The following is a 27,519-nucleotide window of genomic DNA, read 5'->3' as shown; positions in this document are numbered from 1 at the left end:
TTTACGGATACTGGATTTTATTGCATAAAACTTCACAAAAATACTCTACACAACAGTAGTCACCCTGTGTGATAATTCGATTTTGTCCATTCAAATTTCACATCGCCTTATTGTACATAATGAACAGAACCAATGTGCAAAATTTCAGCTTTACACCAATTAAGTCAAGGTAAAACCCTTCAACGACTGGACTATTACTATGCTGAAGAGATCGGAAAATCGAAACACTGGCCACTGTCCGTAGTTACTTTTATTAATGCCTTTTTAGACATTCTTTTTGGACAATAATGTCTTTTTATACATTACTTTTAAAGAAATAAAAAAGAGTCAAAAGGCATGTTAATTTCACTTTGTGTGGAGCTACATGTTATTGTACTTGAAAGGTTAACTGTTATTTTTTATTCACTTGTTGATTCATTCATATCAGTTTGTATCCTCTGTGTGGATCCTTCTCTGGTATCATGGGCCAATCCTATAGATGTTTGCTGGTACACCCCTTCATTTTCTTTGGTCTGGTTTGTCTATGAATTAAATGCAATGGCCCAAAGAGAGTAAAACATATATTCTTTTGCAGTATTCCAAGGTAAGGCAGTCTTTGCAGGAGTTGTGGTCTCCAAGTATTTTGATGAGATAGAACAGAAAAGTGCAAGTTTGGTAGGCCACTTAAAAAGTGGTGCTCTTTTTTGTCATGCTATTTAAGTATCTTTCCAAGACATAATCGCATGTCTCTTTAATCAACTACTTACACTGCATCTGTCAAATATCTTCTCTGCCTGACTATTGACCATGCTATCTTTTGGTAATTTTCTTTCAATTTTTTCTTTATTTTGTAGGAATGCAGCAAACATGTTCCAATAGATGCAAAGTATAAGGTTCGACTTGCTCTTCGTGGACACCACACGAGTGCCAAACCTTCGGAGGTCTCAAAGAAGATTGAGTATATTGTCAAGTTTCCTCAAGTTGATAAGGTCTTACTTTCACCTTAGTAGAGACAATTTTTTTTCAAAGTGGCTATTTTTACACACTTGTTGCCATGGTTACAATCAGGTGTTGCCAGATTTAGGATGTTTTCAACAGCTTCAACCTTTTCTCAAATTAGGGCAGAATTCCTTATCTGACAGTGCTATTGAGGCTATATTTAGGATTTACACTATATACTCAGTCTGGGTTTATTTTTTCGCTGAGACTTTTCGGTTATTTGTCCGAAATGACTTGAAAAAATTCGGTCATTTTTATTTATTTCGGTCATTTTTAGTCATTTTTGGTCATATATAGTCAATTGACTATATATTTTTTCGGACATTTTGACTGAATTGACTATATTTTTTTCGGTCATTTTGCTAAAAAATCGGTCAATGACCGATAAATGACCGAAAAAAAAAACCCAGTACTCAGTGATATATCACAGCCATATTTTTTTTGTTGTCAGGTTTGAAATTGCTGCAGACGTTGCTTGCATTAATGTTTAAATAGTTGGAAATCTTATGGTATATAAATAATGTAAGGGTCATTTTGAAATGCAGTTGCAGTCAGAAAACGCCACACAAGAAGAAGCAACAACGAGCACCGATGAAACTGTTCAACAGAGTGCATCTAATGAAGTCATCAGTCAACATTTTGATGTGAAGGCGAGTCAGTTTGTGCTGTACTCGCCATTACAGTTAATTGTCAATGAGTGATATAGTCCTGACTCAATGACTAATATAGTTTTTTCTGCTTCCTGGCTGTTGTGAATCTAGTTTATTATGATGCTATTTTATTCGTATTGTTTATACTTGAACCGGGACTGCTACTATTCGGTGAGTCCGATTCGGTGAGAGCCTTTTCGGTGAGAGCCTTTTTTGGTGAGAGCCCTATTCGGTGATTTTTTTGAATTTTTTTTTGAACATTATTGGGTACCGTAGCCTAATTACCATTGCCGCTTTTACATCGTTTTAACGTCGCTAAACGTTGAAATGAGACCCTAATCCTTAACCGTAACCTCCAACCCCTATCCCTTACCCCCTAACCCTAAAACGGCAATGATAATTAGGCTACAGTACCCAATAATTTTTAAAGAATATCACCGAATAGGGCTCTCACCGAAAAAGGCTCTCACCGAATAGGGAACTCACCGAATCGGACTCACCGAAACGGGCCATTCCGACTTGAACCATAGGCTACTATTCTTGCAGAAGACTAAATAAAAGTTCTCTCTTTCTGTTTATTGCTTTTTCAATGAGGAATCATTAACCCTAATCAGTAATCATATTAATGTTTGTCCACAGTGGTTTTCTTCCTGGGAAGATGCAACAAAAGCTGTTGAAGAATTTGAAAAGAATACGACAACAAAATTTATAAAGAGACAGAAAAACAAAACTGGTGAATGGTGATTTTGCACTGAAGTTAGTGATGTAAATACAAAAATAAACTGCTTGCATGTAAAAATGTTACTTTTTGCATGTGTATGAATTAGGTGGTTCGTTGCATACTGTGAAGTGGGACAATGGAGTACCTTTCACCATTACTTGCACTCACTACTGGGAATGCCAACATGGTCGAGACCGCAACAAAGCAAGAAATGACAAGAAAAGAACACTAAAGCAAGCACATGTCAGTTTATCTTCGACACATAGCCTACATTCATCTGTTAAATCTTCTAAATTTGGATTTTAGCCCACAAATGGGAATACTCCCACTTACTTCATTGTTTTGAGTTAGGTGCCACTGGAACAGGTACAGCAAGTGGGGCTGTGGAAGTTTGCTCCTACACCAACGCTACATGTTTTGATGTAACTTTGAAGTTTCCATTGTTTGCAGTTAATGGATCATCCAAGCTGCTCCAGAAAGAACAGGTCAATTCAGAGCACAAAAAAATGCAATTGCCGTGCCACTCTGATCCTTACCGAAACCTTCAAGTATCCTCAATATGCGGTAGGTTAATGCTAGCAACAATGCTACATTTTTTGTGGTTTGCATGAACGAGTTGATTTTTGTTGCAGTTGTCATTTCATGCTGAAGGATACATATTACATGCTTTTGTGCAATATTACACTGTGAGCTGACGTTGCATAATGTTTTTGTTTTATCACAAGTTACACGCCATTGTGCATGCCACGAAACCTTTTCTTATCTTGAGTTTTATTCAGCTTTCTCCTGAAAACATCATGCTGCAGAAAAGCTACGCGTCAAAGGAAATAAACAAAGCTTTGTCCGAAGATGAAAGTTGCACAGCCAAAGAGTATGCTTGCTGTGTAAAGTTTCCACACATTGGCCAACATTCCGGACATGCAATCGCAGAAGTTAGTAAACTTTGAGTGTAAAACTACACAATTGCACAACGCAATTGAAAAGCTTATTGTGAAAGCCTATTGTGGAGCTATGCCAAGATATGTCGGTTTACATTATGCGAGTCGAAAACGTTTTTGCTGTAAATGTTTTTGACTCTGTTTGCTGCATACAGCACTTTATTGCAAATGTAAAATGATGAAATTTGTTTCAGAATGATGGCCCATCTGACTCCACCAAGGTCTACATTAACACTGAACCAACCCGAAATAACACACCTGGCCCAAGCAATATTGAAAGCAACGCTATGTTAAACCGCATCAAGAAATTGCGTACTGCGATGAATGAAACGATCAACTTTGCGTACAATGTGGAAGATCCCACAGGCTTGGATATTGCAATTGATGGAGCGTGCGGCATAAGAGATTATGTTGCATCACTTTGCAATTCTGATGCAGACTTAATCTTTTGAAGCCAATGAATCAAAAGTGTCTTGCTGCTTAATCTCTTGGATGTGTCCATTATCGAACGAAAGTTTGCAAGCTTCAAGAAGCGCAACATTATCCTACAAATCAAGTTTACATGGTTTTCCTTGAATCTTTACAAATCAAGTTTACATGGTTTTTCTTGAAACCAGGCGACAATGAGCGATTAGCAATCGTGATACCCCCCTATTCAGGGATAATATGCGTGTCTGTGACCGCAGGGGACCTGGAGCCAAACCATGCTTTACAACATACCATTACATGGAAGAAGACTGATCACACTGTGCAACACAATATAACTTCAAAAACGCAATTATCGCATAAAAAACATAAGTTTTTAAAGTTTTTCAAATTTGTTGCACAATGTTATGTACAGTGGCTGTATGCTGCTTTTTTGGCTATAGGCCTGTCAAAATGTATGACGTTGGAATGGGTTATAGGCTATGCTGTCAAATGTCATTTTGAGTATTGTGAGGTAAACGATTAGTTGATGTGAGTTGTTGATTAATTTTTTAAAGATCTAAACAAAATAAGAATTAGCCAATTTCTTTTGTGATTGTCAATCAAAACAAATGCCCAGTGTCTTTGTTAGATGAGAGAAAACTTTAATTTGTCAGTTGCAAGAATAGTAGCCTACTACAGTATAACACCTTATGTCGCATGGGGCGACAATCGACATCAATATTATTTTCAGGAAATTAGCCTACTTTTTGGTTTTATAAAACTCTTGTCTCATAATGACACTGATCTGTCACTGTCTGCTTTGTAAAGCGCTGAGGAGCAACGCATTCTGCGATGGATATAGCGCTATATAAAAACTAACATTATTATTATGACATTAATGGGGCATGTATAATCTTTATCAAACAGCAACTTGTGACGTAGGCTGTGTAGCTGGTAATAAGGGGTTGTTACCGTACGGTACAGTTATCAACAATACGAGCACCATAACTATCGAGATTCCACGACAGGAATGGAAACAGTGACAGACTTCTGTTATCTGGGTGATCGGATAAAGGGAAGCGGTAGATGTGAAGCAGCGGTGACAACAAGGGCAAGATTGGGCTGGGCAAAGTTCAGGGAATGTGGGGAAATGTTGCATGGCAGAAAATTTTCACTAAGGATGAAAGGAAAAGTATATCGGAGCTGTGTGCGGCCTGCAATGCTATATGGTAGCGAGACATGGGTATTGAGAGAGAGTGAACTGGCAATCCTGAGAAGAACGGAAAGGTCAATGGTGAGAGCAATGTGTGGGGTGAAAACGAGAAGGGAAAAAAGGACTGAAGAATTGTTGGATATGCTAGAGATGAGAGAGACCATAGACCAACTGGCAAGGGCAAATGGAGTAAGATGGTATGGACAATTGGACATGTGACAAGGAGGGAGGAAGGAAGTTTTCTTAGAAAGGCACTATATCTAAAGGTGGATGGGAAGAGGAAACGCGGTCGTCCAAGAAGAACGTGGAAACAACAAGTGAAGGATGAATTTAAAAAAGTCGGACTGAAGGAGGAAGATACAACGGACAGGGTGAAATGGAGAAAAGGGATTAAAACAATTGCTGCGCGGAAACAATCGGCCACCCCCACTAGTGGGGAACAAACCGACGATGGATTATGATGATGATGAAGCAACGAAAGACTGTAGCAGCCATCGAGTCAGCTGCTTCCTGTGTTCTTGATGTGACAAATGTCAAGCATCGGCAAATAATGTTATAACAAGATTGGCTTGATGGTAGGGATGGGCAAAATAGAATAATTAGCTATTCTAGAATATTCTAGAATACTGAAACCGAATATAGAATACAGATACGTATTCTAGAATAATTGACAGTTTTTACCATGGACACATTTTAATGATTTTTATGACTTTACAAAAACAATGAACATCACAAAAATTGCTTATCGCAAACTTTCACCAGTCAAACGAGATCTCAATTTGGTGGCAGTTAAACCTGCACTTGAAAAACATCTCTCTGAAGAAGCAGATGTAGCAGGTACACAAAAATATTTTGAAACTAACTGACAGAAACAAGAAAATTGGTTTTTGTTTTGCTTTCCATCAAACAAGGGCGTTTTGAAGAGATGTAGTAAATGCTTTCAACAACGTGAGATATGTATCTATTTCTGAAGCAGGAGAAGCCAAATTTGCTGATTCATCTTCACTACTGCAAGCAGCATCTTCAATCCCACAGCTCAACAAGTCGTCCATGTCACTGTACGGTATTACAAGCCCGTAGCCAGCCGGGGGGCTTCGCCCCCCACCTAAAAATTGTTGCCCCCCTGGCAAAATCCCAACATTCTCAAGCAATAGCTACAATTATAATGATTTTGCCCATTTAAATTTTTTCGCCCCCCCCTAAAAAAAAATTGCCCACCCCCTTGCTCTGCGGCAGTACAGCTAAGACAAAGCCCCCGTACGTACTTCAGCAGGGAGGGTCGCTAATTCGCACACCCTGTGGTCGACGTTGTCCTGCATACGAGAGTGGGAGCTCACGATGTCGGGTGGCTCAGCGAAGGCAAGTCGACCCTTGTATTCTACCAGAAACAACTTAGGTTTGTGGTACCGAAATAGAGAAAAATCCTGAAAGCGGATTAAGCTGTTTCGTACCACACTTCCGCAAGACTGTGAGGACTACAAAGCGCTTGACAAGAAAGATCTCTTTAATGCGAACAATGAAACTCGTGCGTTTTTCCGACGCCGCATCGCACTGAATCGATAAACAATTCTACTTTCGCTGCAGCGAATTCGTTGCGATCAAACTGACTATTACGAAGTAAATCGTTAAAGCGGTTTCAATTATCCGATTTCATATGCATTTTGAAACCGGTTAGACTCTACAACCGGTTATTCTATATTCGGTATTCTATTTTGCCCATCCCTACTTGATGGGCAGTAAAAAATGAAAAGAAAGAAGTTATTTGCTGCAGCAATACTCAAGTGAAGTCCTGTGGTTTTATTCAGATATCAAAAAATGTAGTAGCTGAAAACACTTACACAAAAACTGTTAACAAGTTGTCAGTAGAGCGCATAGCCCTACCGCGAAATATCTTATCAGTAATGCATATGTCACGCATGATTGCGTTACGTCTTTCGAATTTTTTTTCGTGTCGCCGGTGCAGATTGCAGTCCGCCGTGGCACTCGGTCACCAACATCTTCTTCCTTACTCCAACTACTTTCATATCTTCTATCACACAATCACTCCATCTTCTTTTTGGACTTCCTCGCTTTCTTTTACCAACTTCCAATTGTCTTATTCTTCTTCCAATTACTTATATACCACACCTTATAAATTCAAGAGGTTTGGGAACGTTCAAATATTACGTAACGCCTTCGAGGGGGAGGGGGGGTTTATGCAAAGCGTTACGTTAGCGTCACATCGGGGGAGAGGGGGTTCAAGCAAAACGTTACGTAACGCTTTCGAGTACGGAATGGTAGTTTTTTGTGCTGAATTTGTAGTGAAAAAGCGTTACATGGGGGAGGGGGGATTGAAAAAAGCGTTACGTTGGCGTTACATGGGGGAGGGGGGTCAAAAATTCGGAAAAAAGCGTTACGTAATATTTGAACGTTCCCTTTGTCAACTGAATTGTTCACGCACACGGTACCTTATGTCTTAAGTTAGTATACCCAAAGGATCAGTTCGATACTGCATAGAAGCGCTTTTTTGTGGTGAATTTTTAATTTGAGTAGCCTCAGCTTAATGTTTTATGTCTTTTCAAATATGAGTAATAGTTAGAGCTTTTTTTTAATTTGTTGGAATTTGAGAATCTCTCTGGGTAAGTTTTTATTCGTCATAAGGAAGTGTGACCACGTTTGCCGAATGAACTTGCACGTGATCTTTGTTTCGACGCACTATTTTTTCGCTGTCTAAAAATTTAGTTTGGTTGTTAAAAAAAGCAAGGCTATGAAGTCGAAAAGATTTTGGCGTGTCCGGAGTCAGAGTTGTTAAAAAAAGGCCGATTGCGACTTGATACAAGACTATTATATTTTTGTTTGCTACCTTTTTCAAAATATTGTTTTTGGTTCTCCTTATTAAGATCCACACTTCACCACAAAATGGAAGTGTTTGTTTTTGTTAGTTTTTATGAAAGTTGGCGTTTCACTTTCGATCACAACTGAAAGTAAAATTAACTTTTAAACAAGTAGAAAAGACAAAAATTAAAAAAAAATCTGGCAACCATCCAAAATCTGACAGCCCTGCAGAGAATCTGATGTACCGAATGCGTTTGTGGCAATGGCAACACTGAATTTCTATCATTCAGGTTGTTGCATGTTTATTCAGTGCTTCCACTTTGAAGGATTTTATCCCGAAATCGGGATTTTTCAACGCTTCGAAAGATAAAAAAAAGGAAATGAAGATAGGAAGGATTTTTAACAAGTTTACAAGAAAATTTTGTCTTAAAAAGGGAATTGTTTTTAGCAATTTTAAAGAAAATTTTATTAATATTCCCCTTCAAAAATTCTAACAACGACTGGAATAATGATGATCAGCTGGTTTCCGTCGTCACTGGACATTCGGAACCCCTCTCAGGCTCTTACTCTCTTTGCCATCCTCGCCTTTCTGTCGCTTGATTTCTTTTCTCGCCATTTTGGAAATTGGACGTGATTGCAGTCTGCAGTGAGAGAGTTAGTTCTCAATTCTTTGAGTTAAAATTAGGTAATCTGTTGATTTACAGTTGAAGTTGAGTAGCAATGACAAAGTTCACTGAGCTTCCCCGTACAGTTAGGTACGGTATGATAAGCTTAGGCTAGTGATATCCTTCCGGTTTAGAAAAGTTAGTTTTTGTCTATGCTAACTGATTATGGTGTCATAATAAAAGAGGCTATATAGTATTTGTACAACGTGTATAGTGTACACAGTCAGACTGAGTCAGTATCATGAATAGGCCTAGTATCCTGGAGTTTTTGTCAGTCTCAGATCATTGTGAAGACGTTAGGCTACTGACAAGGAGAAAAAAGAGATAGCCTAGCCAATAGTGTTAAGTTAGCGGCTTAGCGCATCAAGGAAAACTAAACACAAAAATAAATTAATTGTTAATGGATGGATAATTTGTTAAACCTGGACATTTACCACCTGTACATTTTCGCTGTTAGGGATAGGTTGGGAGTCCGGGTAGGAAAGATGAGAGTCGTAAATGATGTTCAGGACTCCAGGTGGTAAATGTCCCAGAACCGACTAACTGACAAGCAGTTTTTTGGCTGGACAGTGAACAAAGGAAGTAAACCATGTTATTGTAAAATATGGGCTGCTTTTGTGCAGCCTACTGTTCTAATAAAACAACGTTGCTTCGACATACCGGTGCTACTGAATAAAATCGAGATTAAAATAGCTTTAACAGATTAATAACTTTAAAGTTGTATTAGCACCGTTTTTAACCTAAATAACCTCGCCTATGAAGGAAATTTTGAAAGATTTCCGACTGAGAAAAAAGGGATTTTTCAGGACAAAAAAGGAAATTGGAGAGGATTTATCAATTGTCAGAAGTGGAAGCACTGTGTTTATTACAGTAGCCTACCGGTATGCGTTGAAAATGTTCAGTGTTAGAATGATAAATATGCATGGATTCATAGGCGCGGAGTTTTCAAAATAGCTCGGCGGGCAAACACGCTGTCACGTCATAAAGGTTATTTTGTGCGTTTTTCAAAAGGGCGAATTTGCTAGGTTGTTGGGCTAGTCTAGTTTTACATTTAAGTCTATGTCTCCTTTAACACGATTTGGAAACAAGTAATAAATATAATTGATATGCAACAACGTCTGGTCCTGGTAATTCAGTTCCGCATATTTTTTGTGATTGGTATGTGCGGGTTGCGGGACGAAAACTGCAATACTGTACTAGTTCCATAATTACATTACTATTGTTGATACAACATGATAACACACACACAATACATCGGTGGGTTCATACGATAAGTCGCTCTTAGCCGGCACACAGATAAGAAACAAGATGCTGTAATGCAATGCAGAAGCGATTTTATGGCAATTCAGCTCCCGAGAAGCCATCTAGCGATACTGCTCTATTGAACCGAGCTTACATTGAATCTACAAGACTACAATTAGAACAGTTATATAACGAAGGAGCTGAATTGCAACTAATGACAACCAACGGTTTCATCCGGCCAAACAGTGCACAGTTTAATATCAGTGACGTAACTGTGATGATTGAGACGACAAAATAGAGCATTTTGGCAGCAGAGTTAATTGATAACTTCTTTGAAGAACAATGCTACAGTTTTTACACCGATTTAACATCTGGCGATGTTAAAACAATGTAAAAACAGTGGAAATTGCGGTCAGACTTTTGCCGCGAATGAAGTTCCTCGCATTTTTGCGCAATTTACTTGATTTATAGCACTGGGCTACGAGTGGCAGAGTGGAGACAAACGGCGCGGCCGGACACTTTTGCTCGTTTAACAGCGAATCAACGTTGTTTAACGTTGCATGAATGTAACAATTTTAGCAATAATTGACGAAAACTAATCGCTTACTTAGTAGGTCTAGTAGGGCCTATCATATGGCGACAAAACCCTGCAAATTAGGTAAGTAGGCTAGGATCAGAAGGTGGCAGATGGTTACAGAAATTTTGGGACTTAAATAACATTAATTTTTTTTTTAATTTCTGAAATGTCAGGCGGGCGCGCCCCGCCCGCCCAGGACTTGGCGCCGGTGCATGGATTACAAGGTAGGCAATTTGGCCTACATTAAGCTGACAAATGATGATAGACTTTATTTCATTTTTAAGCCTACAGCCTACCCTACATGTTTTAGCTGTTGCTTTGCTATGCACTGAATGGTTATTTCAGCGGGTGCCAGATGTTTCGTCCCTGAGATCTTTCGTCCCGACGTTTCGGCCCTACAAGACATCGGCTACTTTGGTGGAAAGTGCGGGATTAACAGTGGCAAAACACCGCAACTGAAAAAAGTTTTATTCGAAGTCAGCAAGAGGCTGAAACATCTCTTAAGTTTTCAATTTAACAACCTTTGGGCTACGGCCGTGTGAAACACAATGAAGAAAATCAATAACTATTGCCTTATATGCCTACAATACAGGCTTGGAATGGGTTTGAAATAATAAAATAACACAATCGTTTTTCATACAACAATTGTAGCCTATCGGACACTGGGCAAGATCGTCTTGCATAGAAGAAAAGCAGCTTTATGGCGTTACACAAGCCCACGGTTAACAGGCACACCCGCGTATTAAAGTTAATTCCAAGGTAGATTACACTTGAAATTGCCCGCAACAGCTTGACAGGAAGCCAGAAACAAAACCATTACGAGTCACTGCCCAAGATGTTTCGGTCCTTGCCGACTTCGAACAAAACTTGTTTTCGGTCGCGGTGTTTTGCCACTCTCAATCTTGCACTTTCCACCAAAGTAGCCGATGTCTTGTAGGGGCAAAACGTCGTAACGAAAGATCTCAGGGACGAAACATCTCGCAAGCCTAGGGCCGAAACATCTGGCAAGCATTTCAGCAATCATAGTGATCATGTCATGTAGTATGCACTTATGCATTTGAAGGAAGAAAGATAACACATTACATGTCAAGATGTCTGTTATGTTGAGACCAATAGTGCTATAAGAAGTGGTTAGTAATACATGATGTATGGTACCAGTCTAAGCACGGATGCAACCTATTCCGTCCCCTGGAAAGATCAAGTCCTCTGAAAACACCGAGAAAAAATTAGAACAAAGCCTATGTCGCTGATTGGAGGTTCCGTTTACCACAAACATTTTAGAATTTTCCCCTTGAAATTAATCATTGAATTTTTATGGGCCACCACAAAGTAAATGTGATAACCCACACTTACTTTCCTAACCCTAATCTTAATTTGATAACCCGAAAGTGAGGTTTGGTTTATCAACTATTATTTCAAGATATTTAGTGTGGTCAACTGTTTCGGCAACTTCGGCGCTCCTGTATTTTTTCTCTCGATCTTTTCAAAGGAAATACTTTGAAATGTTTGCGGGTCATTCTATTATAATACAGTCACACTATGTAACCCATCCTCTCAGAATTTCTTCATTTTTTAATATGTTAGAGCTACTGGGAAAAGATGAAGATTGGCATTGACGTTGTCAAAATCCATCAAGCGGTTTTCAAGATATCGACAGTTACATTTTTGCCACTAGAGGCGCTGTTTTCGCATCACAAAAACAAAAATGGCTTATAACTTATTTTATAAGATACAGAAATAATGAAAATATGTATTCTTATAGTTTTTGGGGCAAGGAATTCAAATATGTTATTACATTTGTGAAAAAAGCAAAGGGAAACACTTTATTTTATTGAACAAAAGTTTTGGGGTGCTTCATTTCAATGCCCCATATCTCAAATCTGCAAAAAGATTTTTTCCCCCAACCAATGCTAAACTGTCAAGAAAAGCTACCTGCTTCATGTGCAGAAGTATGATAAATACGTTTTGTTTCAAACTTCTGCAATTGACAAAAATGTTTCATTGTTACATTCACAATGTTTTCAATCAATAGACTTGAAGTGTAATACATGATCACATTTTATTCTATTTGAATTAACCCTTTGCTTTTCAACGTTTTTTTGGAAGTTAACTGCTCAAGGGGGGGCCATTTTTGGATCAAATTCAATCAGCTGTTACGTGTTATCCGCTGGTGATATTTCAACAGAAGTTGCACTGGTGTGAAAGCAAATCATTTGTCTATAAGTTTGAAAAGTCATTATTTTAAAATTTTATATATTAAACTTGATATTTCAATTTTTGCAAAAGTACCCAAAAACGACAATTTTGATTTAACTTGCCGCTATTTAATTACCGTGCTAATCCGATTTCATGCAAACTTCTGAATAACAAAGAGCTCGATCGAACGCACGAAGTGTGTGTGCGGTGTGCCGAATCATTGCATTGATTAGAATTTACGACTTGCGAGCAAATCTTATTGTAAGCTACTCACTGATTCTAAAATAGTTACAATCAGAGTAACATTGTTACACGAATTTGAAAAAAAACAAAACTGCGTTTGTTGTCTTACATTTTTATCCTAAACTAATGCATTCCGAAACTCATGGCTAGCTTCTAGTTTTATGGAACCAAATTTCTCATAAGTAACACCTTAGCCTGCTTGAATAGCTGTTTACATCTTCGTTTGTGTATTTTATGTCTACAATTGAGTTTGTAGTATGAATATTTTTAGTAGAGAGAAGACAATTGAACAAGTTGTTGAAATTATCTGAAATTTCTAAGTTCAAATTAGGTGCTTTTGAAATTGTGGATTTGTGTCAAGTCGCAACACAAATATCATGCAGGCCACATCATAAGTCATTTCGCTTACGGGTGTTTTTAAACATGACTCATAAATTACATCCACAAAAAATACAGCATTTACATCAACAAAGCTAAGTTCGAAGCTCACTTTTTATTGAAGATTGTGTCAATGAATTTGAAATAACATTTTTAGTCCTCCAGCGTCGAAACAATACAACAGCGAATTGAGGAACATGCGTAAACAAAGGAAATGTGAAATAACCCACAGTCAGCAAATCTACATAAATTTAACGTTTACAAATGTTGAATCAATGTAAAAGGACTGGATTGCTGACTGGGTTCTTATTGTTTGAAGCACAAAAAATACGCGTAAAGGCGACAACATCAGCAAGGCAGCGATTATGTTTCTGGCCAAAAAAAAAATTAACTTTTGACTTCAAAGATAAAAATGATTATAACGAAGCTTCAAAGTTTGTCGTAAAAAATATTGCAGAAATACAATAAACATAATCATTTTGTGCCAGATTGTGAGAAGACTTCCTAGATTCTTCCCAAACATTTGCATGATTGCAAATTATTTTCTATAACTTTATATTGCCAAAAAATGGCTTCTTTGTTGAAACAACGTGGCTACAATTCTATAAAAAATTCTTAGGCCTACTACATTGAAGTAATAAATTTTTTTTTGTGATTTTGCTGATGACGTTTTAGAATATCCGAGAAGTAAAAAATAATAATGATGAACTATTTTACAAAACCGTGGTTTGCAAGCGCTTTACAAAAAATTGTTGGGGAAAAATTTACTATTAGACGTAAAATGTTTGTAAAAGAAAATTGTCGGTTTACGTATTTATAATGTTTATTGCGCTGTTATCGAAATATAAACTGCCTGTATTGTCTACCTTTGTGGTTGCCGGCCAGCTTAGACCAGCATGCAAACTACGCGTTTTTGGTATTTGCATCGTGTTATGATTCTCGAAAATTTCCCACAAGGTCTTTATTTTCATCGTGATATTTTTGTGCCTTTTCTGTCCTAAACTTGAAGTCATTGTGAAGCACAATCCACATCGGTTTTTAGACTCAATCTTCATTGAAAATATTTTGAGTGGTGCATCATTTCAAGTAGTGTCTTCCCCTAAGCTGTTACACAAACCGCCCAGAACCAGGTTGATTATTATGTATCTTACAGCCGTTGAAAGCCCGTTATTGTATGTGTGGAATTATTACTGTAAATGTCTGACTAAATTCATGCCAAAGTTGAGCAAATTCTGCTTTCGGGATCCTTGCCGTTATTTACTGTATTTTTTGTTGATAAGTTTAGGCAGCATTTTTCCAAGATAAATGAAGACATCGGTATTGTTCGTCACTTAGATTTAGTTTCCTCAGCATTGTTTATTCATTCTTTGATCCACTAGTTTGTCTCACTTTTGGTATAATCGGATCCTTTATAAATGGCGGGTCTTCACAATAGCCGGCCTCTTTTTCTGTACATTGACGCAACGTATTCAGACGTTGAATCAATGATCAAGAAAGCTGATTTGTTTTTTGTCTAATGTGACGCCTAACTTTATGCCTTGTCTACATTACAAAATATTTTGTAATGTACATGAGGCATTATCATCTTTATTTTGCGCTCTTTGGAACAACACACAGTGCACGGTGAAACAATAATGCAGGACATAAGAAAAAGTAGGCGACATAAAGCAGGGAAAGGACGCCATCGAGTTAGCTGCTACGTGTAAATGGAGCCTATCTCATAATTTTGAGTGTATCTCACAATTACTGTTTGCAAAAACGCTATTTCTCCGGCTTCTCCCAAAAGCATTTGCAGTCATACATTTCCGCAATTGCAATGCTTGTCAATGAGAGTATTTCCATAAAACGTTTATTTCGAAACCAGGTTTTCGTGCCTTTACCCATGATTTCTTATTGTAACGTTTTTTATTCGTCAATGAATATTATCTACTTGAAATAACTGTTTTGAATAGTTTGTGGCCTACATAGCCTACTATTTTGATCGTGGATTGCTATTCTTCTTTGTAGAGCTGATAACGCAAAAAACGTTTGCTATTATTTTTTCTAATTAACAGCTTTGTGATCACTGGCTTTTCTTTTGTAGCGTAAGAAATAACGCGCTTTGTATTATTGAGGTCAAACCAAACAAAGGAAAACAAGAGGACGTTTCTCTCTGCTCGCGCATATCGATGCACGAAGCAATTATGAGCTTATGGCTTGTTATCGCAATGTAATCCATTTCACGCTTTGCTGGAAGTTAGCTAGAAATAGCAAAAATTCACCAAAATCTTGAATTTACAAGAAAACTACACAACTGTTAGCATCAAATTTAATATCATCAGATCCGCCTGGCAATTTTAGGAAAAGTCAAGAAAAACCAAGTGCATGGCGTTACTGTGCTTCAAATAATCAAAGGAAATATGAGGGGGGGGCCAAATCTGGCCTCCCTTTGAGGAGCAAAGTGTTAAGGCACTAATGATACTCTACAGCAGGGGTCACCAACCTTTTGTGCATGCGGGCCACTTTGGCACTAAGGAGAGCTGTGGCGGGCCGTACTAATAAAATTTTAGGTAGCTTGACTCTTATGCTAGAAATGAACGCATTTAATACCCAGTATTCAGCGTTAGGCCTACATGTTGTTACTATTTATCTTAGAATACCGCAGCAAAAAAATTAGTCGAACAACGCTACTGCCAGACCAAGCTCCTTTAAACAACACTTTTGACTTCTTTAACAATGTCTAATAAACGAGCCCACTTCATGGCCACCTGGAGATTTGGCCTGATTTGTCACATTTTGCAGATTTTGATTACAGCTACTGCTAGTGCTTGACTGATATTTTTTGAGATGTTTTTACTTTTTGCAGTTTCCTAATGACATAAAACTTTTTTGTTGGCTTGGGGAAGCAATAGCAAGTGAGAAAAAGGAAGTTGAAAAACGCAAAATCAGACTGTTATTGAAAATTAACAGTCTGACTAAAATCTACAAAATCAAATTTTCTTTGTTTTTCAACATGTGAGGATGTTAAAACCTATTGTGTCATCTGGGGAAAAGAATGAAGAAAGCGTTAAAATCTAATTTTCAGAAAAATTTATTTAAACGTTCGCCCAAAGTTAGAAAAACCTGGAAATTTCTGCAAAATGTGACAAATCAGGCCGTATCTTTAGGTGGCCATGGCCACTTGTTTTGCGCACTTGTAGCGAGGCGAGCGGTTTCATCAGAATATTCATCGCCAAGCAAGAGTGATGTTGTCACTTCGCTTCACAAAAGATATCTTGCAATTAACAGTTTCAGTAACCAAAGAAATCGCAATATAGGCAACAACAGTGACCTGCTATGCTGCTAACATATCAGCGAAGAATAGGTTCCAATAACAGGGAGAAAGAAACAAACGCTTGTAGAAATCACCGAAAAAACGTTTCTATTGCAACTCATGAACGGTGTTCCCTCTAAAAAAGCAATGAGTTGGTTTTTTCATCTTTTTGTGAGAGTCTGTAAAACCGTATTATTTTCTTGATTATTAAACAACTGTCACTTGCGGTGCTTATCAGCATGACAAGAATAATTGTTGATTAACAACATTTCACAGTAGGCTACCAAACTAAATATTTTCATAATAGCCTACAACCAGAAGTTGTCTTATGAAAATACAACCATAATACAATCAAAAGTAATACAACCAACACCTGTCAGAAGATATTTCATTTTCTTGATACAACCAGAAAATGTCTATATAATATTTTGCCCATTTATTATAAATTGAGTTGGCACACCGACCTATTTTGCCAACAAAAACTTGCATAACGGGAACACTGCTTGTGAAACACAATAACGGTGAAACGCACATTAGTGTTTACATGACACTTACTAACTTAAAATAAGCAACCCTATGCTCACAGACAATTTCGAAATTCGAAAACAGACGTTTTAATCAACCACTGGGACAGTGTGGCTGGACATCGCATTGGAATAACTTTAAGCGACCCCCACCTAGATCTACAATCTGAATGGTCGGTCGGTGGAATCGTATGCAAAGCGAAAATATGCTTCCCGGAATGTATTTTTTACCTTCATGCTCATTGACTCCTCAAGAAAAGTAGTTTGGGTTATACTTGTACGCTGATACCTTCCGCGGGCCGCAGCGATACAGCGTGGCGGGCCGCATGCGGCCCGCGGGCCGCCATTTGGTGACCCCTGCTCTACAGTATCTACTTCATCTTATATTCAACAGAGCATGGCCTTCTTTTCTGATGACCTGAATCATAATACAAGTTTTGTGTTTGCAATGCAAGAAGGATTGGCTCACTATTTGAAACAAAACTATCCATTCATTCAACCCATCGAGTAGGCTATGTATTTTTCAGATGGGTATGCTGGGCAATACAAAAAACTTCAAAACTTTTTCAAGTCTGACCTATCATCAACAGGTCTTTGGATTTTCTGCAAATTGGAATTTCTTCGTTACAAGTCATGACAAGACTTCTTGTGATGGACTTGGTGGGGCAATTAAGCGAAAACTTTTCCACAAAAGTTTAGCTCAGCCATGCCAAAGTCAAATTCTGACAGCGAAAGATGCTTACACTTATTGCAAATCAGCTAGATGCATTCAATCAGTTTTTATTTTTTATCCAAAGAAAAGTTCATTGATATTCGACTGGCTTTAAATAAAAGATACATTCAAGGCCACACAATACCAGGCACCAGAAGCTATCATTTGTTTTCCTCATAATGTATTGCAAGCATCAGGTTTAAATTCACAGCAGAGGATCATTTGTTTGCAGGTTGTTTCAAATTTTTTGATAGCCACCAGCAAACTGAAAACTTCAATGTTGAGGAGTATGTTGCAGTGAAATACGACCAGGCATGGTGGATTGGTATTATCTTGAATGATACAGCAGCTGATGAAGAACTTTTAGTCAAGTTCATGCATCCCAGTGGGCCACGTCAAACGTTTCAATGGCCAAAACATGATATTTTATATGTTCCTAAGACAAAAGTTATATCAAAAGTTGCTGCACCGAGCATCAGCAGAGCTGGACGTGTTTATCAAATTACTGATGCATAGTTTGCGTTTTTATCTTAGCGGAAGCTGTAATTTTCTATTCATCATCATTGAGTGCCCTCTCTTTATTTGAGGGTTGGCTGCCACTGTACTAATTAGCGAGAAATCTTTGTTAAACTATCGAATCAGGGTAGATCTCTAAGTGGTCAAAACTGGTTTTGACCACTAAGCGGTTTAAACCTGGTTTTAACTGGTGAAAACTAGGTTTAAACCGGTCAAAACCCAGAATAATATTTTTATGTAGTGAATGGTCGGCTACCTGGACTATGGGCTATTTAGGAAATATAAAAGCAGTTGTGGCCATTTTGATATGCAGGCCTCGAAATAGCTGCGGCCATGGCCGCCTGAACTTTCATTAATGGCCGCCTGAACTTTCATTAATGGCCGCCAATACCGACCTGTCAGGCAGTCACAGATGGCTGTCTGTAAAATTCGTACGAAAGATTATATTTATCTTGGATTTTTCTCTTGTTTCAGCACCGCCAAAAACAAGACATCAAACAGCGTTAAGACTACTACCTTAATTACATGTCGTGCTACGTCTTATGTGCTACGCAACGGGAGGGCAAATGTTGCACAAATTTTATGGCAAATATTTTTCATAAAAAAAAACAATGTTGGAATAAATTCTTGTACTTCAGTTGGCTGTGCAAATGGTTCATCGTTCTACCAAGCATTTTTTGGTTCATTAGAAACTTATTTTTAGAATTTGAATTTTCTCGATAACTAAAATAGTCACGCAATTGAGATATCAATAAGTAAAATACCAACTGGATGAAATATTAAAAATAAACAGAGAAATTGAATATTTTTTGTTCCAAATCCAGCATTTAGGTTATTGTTGATCAAAACAAAATATAGTTGAACATCATTACTAAAGATGGAGGGTAATATTTTTAATTCAATTAAAAAGCAACTTGATTCATACACTAAAGGGGTTTTAACCAGTAATAGGTAGTCAAAACTGCCCGGTTTAAACCGATCAACCCTGCGAAATCTTGCACTCATTATTTTGGTTTCCCCTTGACTTATTACTGGCAGTTTTTAATCCTGATTTATTGCAGTTTTGTGTATGTTCTACATTCAATCTACATATCAAATCATAGATAGCATCACTAACTAGTGTGTACTGTGTAGAAGTGTATTTTGAAGTATATACCCATAAAATGTTGTTTACAAGTCTAATATTGTTTTTTTTTTCATGACAATTGCAAAATTTTGCAACAAATTACATTTATCTTACTTTTACACATAAAACAGATAGCCTGGATATCTTGTCACTCCAGAGCATTTGCTATGATTGACATCATAATGCATATTGCAGATGCTGTGTGATCATGTATTTTTTATTAAAAGTGCATAGAGAATCAGCAGAGCCCTATTTATGGCATATGCATTTCGCTCTGCTACTGTAGAGCATCATTAGTGCCTTATTCAAATAGAATAAAATGTGATCATGTATTACACTTCAAGTCTATTGATTGAAAACATTGTGAATGTAGCAATGAAACATTTTTGTCAATTGCAGAAGTTTGAAACAAAACGTATTTATCATACTTCTGCACATGAAGCAGGTAGCTTTTCTTGACAGTTTAGCATTGGTTGGGGGAAAAAAACTTTTTGCAGATTTGAAATATGGGGCATTGAAATGAAGCACCCCAAAACTTTTGCTCAATAAAATAAAGTGTTTCCCTTTGCTTTTTTCACAAATGTAATAACATATTTGAATTCCTTGCCCCAAAAACTATAAGAATACATATTTTCATTATTTCTGTATCTTATAAAATAAGAATTATAAGCCATTTTTGTTTTTGTGATGCGAAAACAGCGCCTCTAGTGGCAAAAATGTAACTGTCCATATCTTGAAAACCGCTTGATGGATTTTGACAGCGTAAATGCCAATCTTCATCTTTTCCCAGTAGATCTAACATATTAAAAAATGAAGAAATTCTGAGAGGATGGGTTACATAGTGTGACTGTATTATAATAGAATGACCCTTGCGGCAGTTCCGATCAGCGACTTCTGCTCAGTTGTATTTTTTTCTCAATCTTTTTAGGGGACTAAATTGGGCGGAATGGCTTGTTTCGGTGAGTCCGATCCCTTAACGGGGGATTTTTTCAATTTTTTTTTTAAATTATCGGGTACCGTAGCCTAATTATCATTGCCGTTTTAGGGTTAGGGTTAGAGGTTAGGAACTCACCGAATCAGACTCACCGAATCGGACTCACCGAATCGGACTCACCGAATAGTAGCAGACCCAAATTGGGGGACAAAGTGCTCAGGGGACGGAGTAAGTTGCACCCACTAAACATCATACACCATTGCACCTACAGGAACGAATTCAATGAATTCCCTTTTGTAAACTACTTTTACAAAAAGTGTGAATCTGTTGTGTGGTGAAATAGGCTACTCTTATAATAAAATTCAGACATAAAATTACTTCCAATCTGTTCCAGATCCGGATGTCATAAAACAAAAATCGGATCAGGTTCCTAAAAATCTTGGATCCATACGTACCTCTGCAGCCTTGGTAAAAAGTAATCATCTTGTTTAAAAGAAATAGTTTCATCAATGTTCAATTCAATTTGTTTTTATTTCTAATCATCGCAACGAAAAACAGTAGCTGATATTCTTAACATAGCAGTGGTCTAGAAAAAGGTAGAAGCGACAAATTGCGGACGTAATAACATGTTTGATATCATAACATGACAATTAGGTTTAAATATGGATGCGACAGTCGCAAAACTTACCGTAAATAATATACAATTTGAGAGTTTTAATTTTGCGATTTGTTTTGTTTTATTACTATTCGCTTTCGGCCTTCATAATCATATGTTTATTGTACAATGTACATGCATAGGGGGTTCAGGTCTGGGGATGAAGAAAATGAGAGAAAAAACATCCTTCCTGGAATTGAAGAACGGCACATTGGCTGAAAGCCAGTTTTGCATTCTCTTAACTCCATGTGAAAGGGCAGAATGTTATTGGAATGACCAATTACGTTTTTTGAAGTATAATTTTTTTTTTTTTTTTGCGCAAGGCAACAGTGAACCCTCAAGAATACCATTTTGGTAGTTTTCTTAGTTTAATTTCACTCCTTGGTCCACAAAAAGACTAAGGAGTGAATTTAGTATGCATGCATAATTTGACGTTTCACAAATGAAAGATATGGAGGTGACGTATAGGCAGCATGCCTATTGCCTATGGTCAGCATGCCTTCGTTGTGATGGTCAGAAATGATCTGAACTGATGCCTGAGTGCATATTGATGTTAAACATCATGTCAGACTGAACATATGCATATTGCTTCAGAGGCTATATTCACAATAACAATTACTTCTAGATGCAATTAGTTTTATGTTTTAATCACAAAAATTAAATGCTTCCATAGTCATGTTTATCTATGATATTATGTATATATAGTACGGTAATATAGCTGATTATATCAAAAGCAGTGAAATTGCATTTGAAGGTTAGGTTGTGGAAATTGTCTGTACCGGTACCCAGTAAGTTCCATTTTGTGGTATAAAACTTACTAGCTATTGAAAAAAGTTTTTCTGTTTGAGCTGATGTTTCAGTTATCACCAAATGTGATTGTGATTTGGAGCAAAATGTTTTGAACCTACAATTACATCACACAACAAAAAGTCTCAATTATAATTAACAATTACATAAAAATGTGCTGCTGTATTACATTCATCAAATCCTGGCATTTGCACAACAATTTAACCTCTTAGTGTTTTAAGAATGGACTCCACTATCCGACTTTGGTCTACACCCATAACAGTGAAACCTATTGACTGGATGAGCATCTTTTGTAAAGTCTTGATTTTTTTCCAGCTTGTTTGACTGACAATGCTTTATTTCAGATTTTACTAAGGGTATTGATACCGAGTTGTGTTGTTATCTCAAATATAAGCTACACTTTACATGGAAAAAAGAAAAGCAAAGCAATTGAAAAAGTCAGTTAAGTTCTTCAAAGATGCTTCTGGGAGAAGACAACAAGAGTCATATTTTCCCCAAGTCAATTTATTTTCCAAAATTTCATTTGTTGGTGAAATTCTGCAGATGATGCATGCATTTGGAGACTCAGCGACTCCACTAAATGAAACAGCAGAAATGATAAACAACATTGTTTACAAACAAATGTGTGCAATTCTTACGCTTGCTGGAGAGGTTGCAGAAAACAGGAGATCATCATCAATCGGTATTGAAGAGATTATGTTTCTTCTCAGAAAAAACGTTCCCAAATTGTTTCATTTCATTCACCAACTTGAGTTTCGCGATGAAAAGACAAAGGTGTGTCAATATGAATCTTTGGAAAATGATGATTTTGACAAAATTGTGGACAGTGACAATGAAAATGAAGGTTTGAACACTAAAAAGTTTAAAAAGAGAAAAACTAAATGTAGAAATTTTCTGAAACGTATAGATGTGTCAGATAATTTGGTGACAATGCTTGGTGATGATGAAGGAAGTGAAGTTCGATTGCAAAGATTAAGAAGAGCTGAAATACAAACCCGCACTATGAATACTAATGAATATTTATACTATTCAGAGTGCCGGCAGATCACGTTTATTAAAAAATTAAAAAAATTTCAAAATTGGCTTCATTGTGTTCTATCACAGTTGGATTTTAAACCGGACACTTTTGGTTGGGAAGCGGTTGCGTATTTAGCTCATGAAACTGTGTCAGAATTAGTTTACTTTTCATTGCTAGTTCAAGCGGATGAGTTATCTAACGATATCACCACAACCACATCTGTTCAATCAAGTTTTGAAGATAATTTGTTCTCTGACCAGCAGAAGCCGCCTCTGACTCTCTTTCATATTAATGAAGCACTGCGCCGATGCTCAGCTGCTTCAAAAATTAATCATCTATCTTCAGCCTCCCAAAAGCTGATTGCTCCATTTGTCGGCTCACTGCCAATCATTGCAATACTTTAAGTTTATATTAGCAGCTACTTTTCTGCAGCTGACTGATTGTAATTTACAACATTGTTTACAATTTGTAAACATATGGCATTTGTAGACAAAACCATTTTTCAGTGTTATGCTTCAATGACTTCATTTATCTGGCTATCTCAAAAGAAAAAAAAAATTCGTTTTTGCGGATTGTGACGACATGAAATTGCTGTTATCATGGCTAATAATTGCCAAACCAAACGCTAAAGTTTTGGGAAATTGTAATTTAATGATGTAATTTGGTAAGCTAAGATTATTGTTGCTGATCAAAGTTTCTTGCACGATTGTTTTTGTGGCATTATTTTGGGCAGTTTTTTTCATAAGTTTCATTATGATATTTCGTGGTCACAAATCTTTAGTGTGGCATCCTCATATTGTTGTGATTTTGTAATGTCAATGTCTGTACAAGTTGTGTTGATTGTCCATGAAGTCGAAATAAGTAAACTTTACTTTGTTTTTTTTTATTAAAATGTCATTTCAAAGCGGCATTAAATTTCCAAGTAGGGTAAAACTGAAATGCCACTAGGCTACTCTTACACTGTTATTGTGTCGATTTGTGAAGGTTTCATTATAAATTACCTTTCTCAACGGCAACAAGCAAATTTGCCTACTTTTCTCTTAATTGCATTACTGCTGATCCAAAAGCTAAGCAGAAAATCTCGGTCACCGCCCCTGCGTCCCTACAAGTAGGCTATGCGATACTGCCAGGAATAACATCAAGCAGTGGCGTAGCCAAGGGGGGAGGGAGGGGGGTTACAACCCCCCTTTAGCCCGGTTTGCAAGGTTTACCTAATTTTAAACGAAACTGCATTAAAAGAGCGAGTTTTGCCAATACCAAACATTCAAATATCTCCGCCAGGAATTAGCAACAAGAAAGCATAGAGACTTAGCTCTATTACCAAAAAATGCCCAAGAAAACATGATCTTATCCTTTTGCTATACCACCGGACAGCACCATTTTACAGGAATATTTATACCCACATTTTTGTTGAAAATGCTCTCAGAATGCACCAAGTTCAAAGTAATTTTTCAAAATTTTTTACGAGAGCCCCCCAGACCCCCCGCCGCTGGGTGTCGCCTTTGTCAAACACGCCGTCGGGCTTCGCCCGCCGGTTATCAAAAAAAAAACCTTTCAAAATTCCTGGCTACGCTACTGGCATCAAGGCTTTGTCAGTCTGAGGATAAAGATTCTCATTTTTGTATCGACCATGAATAAAAGTTAAAGCATTGTATCGACCATGAATAAAAAATGCGAAACGAAGACTGCCAAAACCGAACCTCGACCCGGATAAAGATTCAAAAGCTATAAATACCATATTTCAAACTCTTTGGAATAAAACGTTTAAGGTTTGTTCCAACAACCTGCTGCATTCGAGGTGAAAGATTGTTTGTCTGCCACAATATATTTTTCTCTTCTGATGAGTGCCATTATAAGTTACTGGTACCATAAGCCTAAAAAGGTTGAGAACCACTGTTTAGACTAGAAGTTTTGAACCACTGACAAAAGCTCTGTCAACGAGTGAAGTTATCCCTCAGTCAGGCCCGGATTTAGGGGGGGGGGCAGAGGGGGCATGTGCCCCGGGCACCCCGACTTTTGAAGGGCCCCCCTACGTGGGAAAAATGTGATTTTGTGTTATTTTTTTCCTTTCAGCCTTTAAAGACTCTGCAAATTGCTGTGTAGTGCTGGAGTAATGCTATTGTAGACGTGGAGGTGGTTTTCGCGCCGTAGGCGCGAAAAAATTTTTTACAGGCGGGCCCCCCGATCTAAAAGTGCCCCGGGCCCCCCATCAGCTAAATCCGGCCCTGCCCTCAGTGCAGTTTTTATTTCTGACCATCACAACAAAAAATAATATATTTCAAACGTACCGGTAACAGAGGTCTAGACAAACGTAGGCCAGAAGCGACAAAACGTGGACGTTATATCGTGCTTGATACCAAAATTAGTGCAGTCGTGGGAGGTTTTTTGTGGGAAAATTTTTTTATCAAGCTGATACTTTTCTCAGACCTTCCCCATACTATGCAAATTGCTCAGAAAAAAATCCTCATGAATCGGATGATGGGAAACTCCCTTTTGGGCCCTTTTTCCAAATGACGTCACAATCCCTTTATGAAAATTTCAAGTTTTTCAAAATAGAACATATTAGGCCTATACATCATTTTTTAGCTTTTTTCAAGGGGAATAACTTTTTCTATTAACAAGAACCCTGAAAATGTACAGAAAAAGAGTTATTACCGGTTAAGCAAAAGGATAAATGTATGAATTCCAGGCAAATTTGAAATTATTCGTCACTGTTGGACTTATTCTTCTACATTCGTTAACAAGAATTAAACAAAGTAAGCGAAACAAAAATTGAAGCTATCATCATCATCAACAACGTCAAAGATGTTGCTTTCCTCCTCGTCTTGTCCCGTTTCATCTTCATTGTAAGAGCACTCCTCTTCGGTACCAACATCGACGTTATGCAAAAGTGAAAAAAACCTTCATTCTTAAGTTTTTCGTCTAGTCTCTAGAGTATTTCGTTCATACTAATTATACTTAGATACGAAAAAGATGTGAAACTATTTTTGTATTTGAAGCATACTTAGGCTACTATAGGCCTACTATTACATTCAACACCATGACTCCAGATATTGCTGATAATTGCAGAATTCTCTTTTCATCTATGGTTGTAGGCCTACGATCAACTCCTAACCTAGCAGCACACAGTAAAGAGGACAGCAAAAAGCTTCACCGGAATTTGAAAAGATCTTGCGATCGAGCAAGCTCTTATGCGCTCAATTAAGTCGCGTGGATGATTGACGGAAGGAAAAGTATGACAGAAAGTGTTCGACATCTTTGGGTTTTTAGTGTGAGTCACTCGACAAGTATTCATGAAGCAATGACGCAACTAAAAAAGGCTCAGTTTCTATGAAGTAGGCTAACCAGCATGAAGAGTTGGGTGCTTCAAGAAAAAAGAGGGATTACGAAGATTGTAAAAGTTTCTGGCCTGGTTAACAACAAAAACCCATTCTTGGTACCAGATGTAAACCTATCTTCTCTTTCAAACGGTCTAGTGTCCATCGCTGGAAAAGATGACGTCATTGTGAACAAGCGGAGCAAATTGGTCAAAATATCCAAAAAGGTTTAGATGGGGTAGCAATTACTATCGCATCAATCAATTGATCAAACCATTAAAATCCTTAATGGAAGTAAACAAAACAAAAAGTAGTGCAAGTGGTATTGGTTCGAAAGTCATGTTCAATAGGATGTTTGCTGTTGCTGAAAGCGAGGAAAGCCTTGAGCAAGTTTTCGAATTCGAGTTGACTTCAGAGCCAATGTCGATGTTCAAGGAAGGCATGATGAGAAAGCCTGACAAACCCTTTCTTCGAAAAATTCTTTTGCCTGGTTCTTCGTCGCATGCCTTAGAGGAAATCAACAAGCAACTTCTATTATCGACGGTGGTGCATTAGGCCTACTACATAAAGTTCGCTGGAAAAAAGGAATGAAGTTTTCGGAAGTTTGAAATTCGTCTGTGAAATATATCCAAAACCATTATACCCATGCTGTTGTTGTGTTTGATGTCTATCATGACGAAAGTACTAAAAGTCACGACCCAGTAAACATTGATTGTTGGGGCAACATTGGCAAGAAGTTGGCCGCAACATTGGCAAGATGTAGACGCCAATGTTGGCAAGATGTTTTATGCACCATTTGGATGCATCTGGCCAGCGTTGGCGTCTGCATCTTGCCACCGTTGGCTTCTGCATCTTGCCAACATTGGATTATGCATCTTGCCAACGCTGGCTACTGCATCTTGCCAACGTTGGCTTCTGCATCTTGCCAACGTTGGCAAAATGTTTTATGCACCATTTGGATGCATCTGGCCAGCGTTGGCGTCTGCATCTTGCCAACGCTGGCTGCTGCATCTTGCCAACCTTGGCTTCTGCATCTTGCCAACATTGGCTTCTGCATCTTGCCAACGTTGGCAAAATGTTTTATGCACCATTTGGATGCATCTAGCCAGCGTTGGCGTCTGCATCTTGCCACCGTTGGCGTATGCATCTAGCCCACGTCGACTTCTGCATCTAGCCAACGTTGGCTTCTGTATCTTGCCAACATTGGCAAAATGTTTTATGCACTATTTTGCTTCATCTTGCCAACGTTGGCATCTGTATCTGGCCAACGCTGGCAAGATGGCTTGTGCACCATTTTGCTTCATTTGGCGCCTAAATTCTGGTTGACTTTTATGCACCATGACGCTGCTTCATCTGACCTATTAACTATTGTGATGCCGCGCTTTGACCAAGGTTGGCCATGCGAAGCAAGCTGCTGCATAAAACATCTGAACAGCATTGGCATTTACATTTGCCAAACGTCTCTGTACCTAAACCTCGCTCATCACCAAAAGTTTATTGTTGAACCTAGCTAATCCTTGGGCGAAAGAACAGCAGCAACACGGATTTATAAGCAACACTACTCCCTTTGTGACAAAGCAAAGTAACAGCCGAGC

The 27,519-nt window shown here is 37.9% G+C and overlaps 2 protein-coding genes across 2 annotated transcripts; both read left to right on the top strand.

The window, feature by feature from the left end:
* The first annotated feature begins 532 nt into the window (after positions 1-532).
* LOC145785673 (uncharacterized) lies at positions 533-4,450 on the top strand. The gene is made up of 8 exons (XM_082597365.1): positions 533-583; positions 834-968; positions 1,524-1,628; positions 2,268-2,361; positions 2,456-2,592; positions 2,800-2,913; positions 3,129-3,281; positions 3,482-4,450. Exons 1-8 carry the CDS (start codon positions 533-535, stop codon positions 3,737-3,739), a joined length of 1,047 nt encoding a protein of 348 aa, XP_082453491.1. The 3' UTR covers positions 3,740-4,450.
* A 17,488-nt stretch (positions 4,451-21,938) lies between these two features.
* On the top strand, positions 21,939-23,587 carry LOC145765107 (transcription initiation protein SPT3 homolog). The gene has a single exon (XM_082576861.1). The coding sequence runs from the start codon at positions 21,995-21,997 to the stop codon at positions 23,009-23,011; it is 1,017 nt and encodes a 338-aa protein (XP_082432987.1). The 5' UTR covers positions 21,939-21,994; the 3' UTR covers positions 23,012-23,587.
* The last annotated feature ends 3,932 nt before the right edge of the window (positions 23,588-27,519 follow it).

Source organism: Aplidium turbinatum, chromosome 2 (genome assembly GCF_918807975.1).
Source record: "Aplidium turbinatum chromosome 2, kaAplTurb1.1, whole genome shotgun sequence".
NCBI classification, from domain to species: Eukaryota; Metazoa; Chordata; class Ascidiacea; order Aplousobranchia; family Polyclinidae; genus Aplidium; species Aplidium turbinatum.
The sequence above is the reverse complement of the archived record's forward strand: the minus strand, read 5'-3'. Positions and strand labels throughout refer to the sequence as shown.

What these genes read in the sequence shown, in the direction of transcription:
- LOC145785673 (XM_082597365.1), top strand. Translation starts at nt 533, where the DNA reads ATGCAATGGCCCAAAGAGAGTAAAACATATATTCTTTTGCAGTATTCC. An exon ending in TTCTTTTGCAGTATTCCAAG is followed by an intron (nt 584 to 833) that starts GTAAGGCAGTCT and finishes TTTATTTTGTAG; the next exon opens with GAATGCAGCAAACATGTTCC. An exon ending in GAGACAGAAAAACAAAACTG is followed by an intron (nt 2,362 to 2,455) that starts GTGAATGGTGAT and finishes TGTATGAATTAG; the next exon opens with GTGGTTCGTTGCATACTGTG.
- LOC145765107 (XM_082576861.1), top strand. Translation starts at nt 21,995, where the DNA reads ATGGAAAAAAGAAAAGCAAAGCAATTGAAAAAGTCAGTTAAGTTCTTC.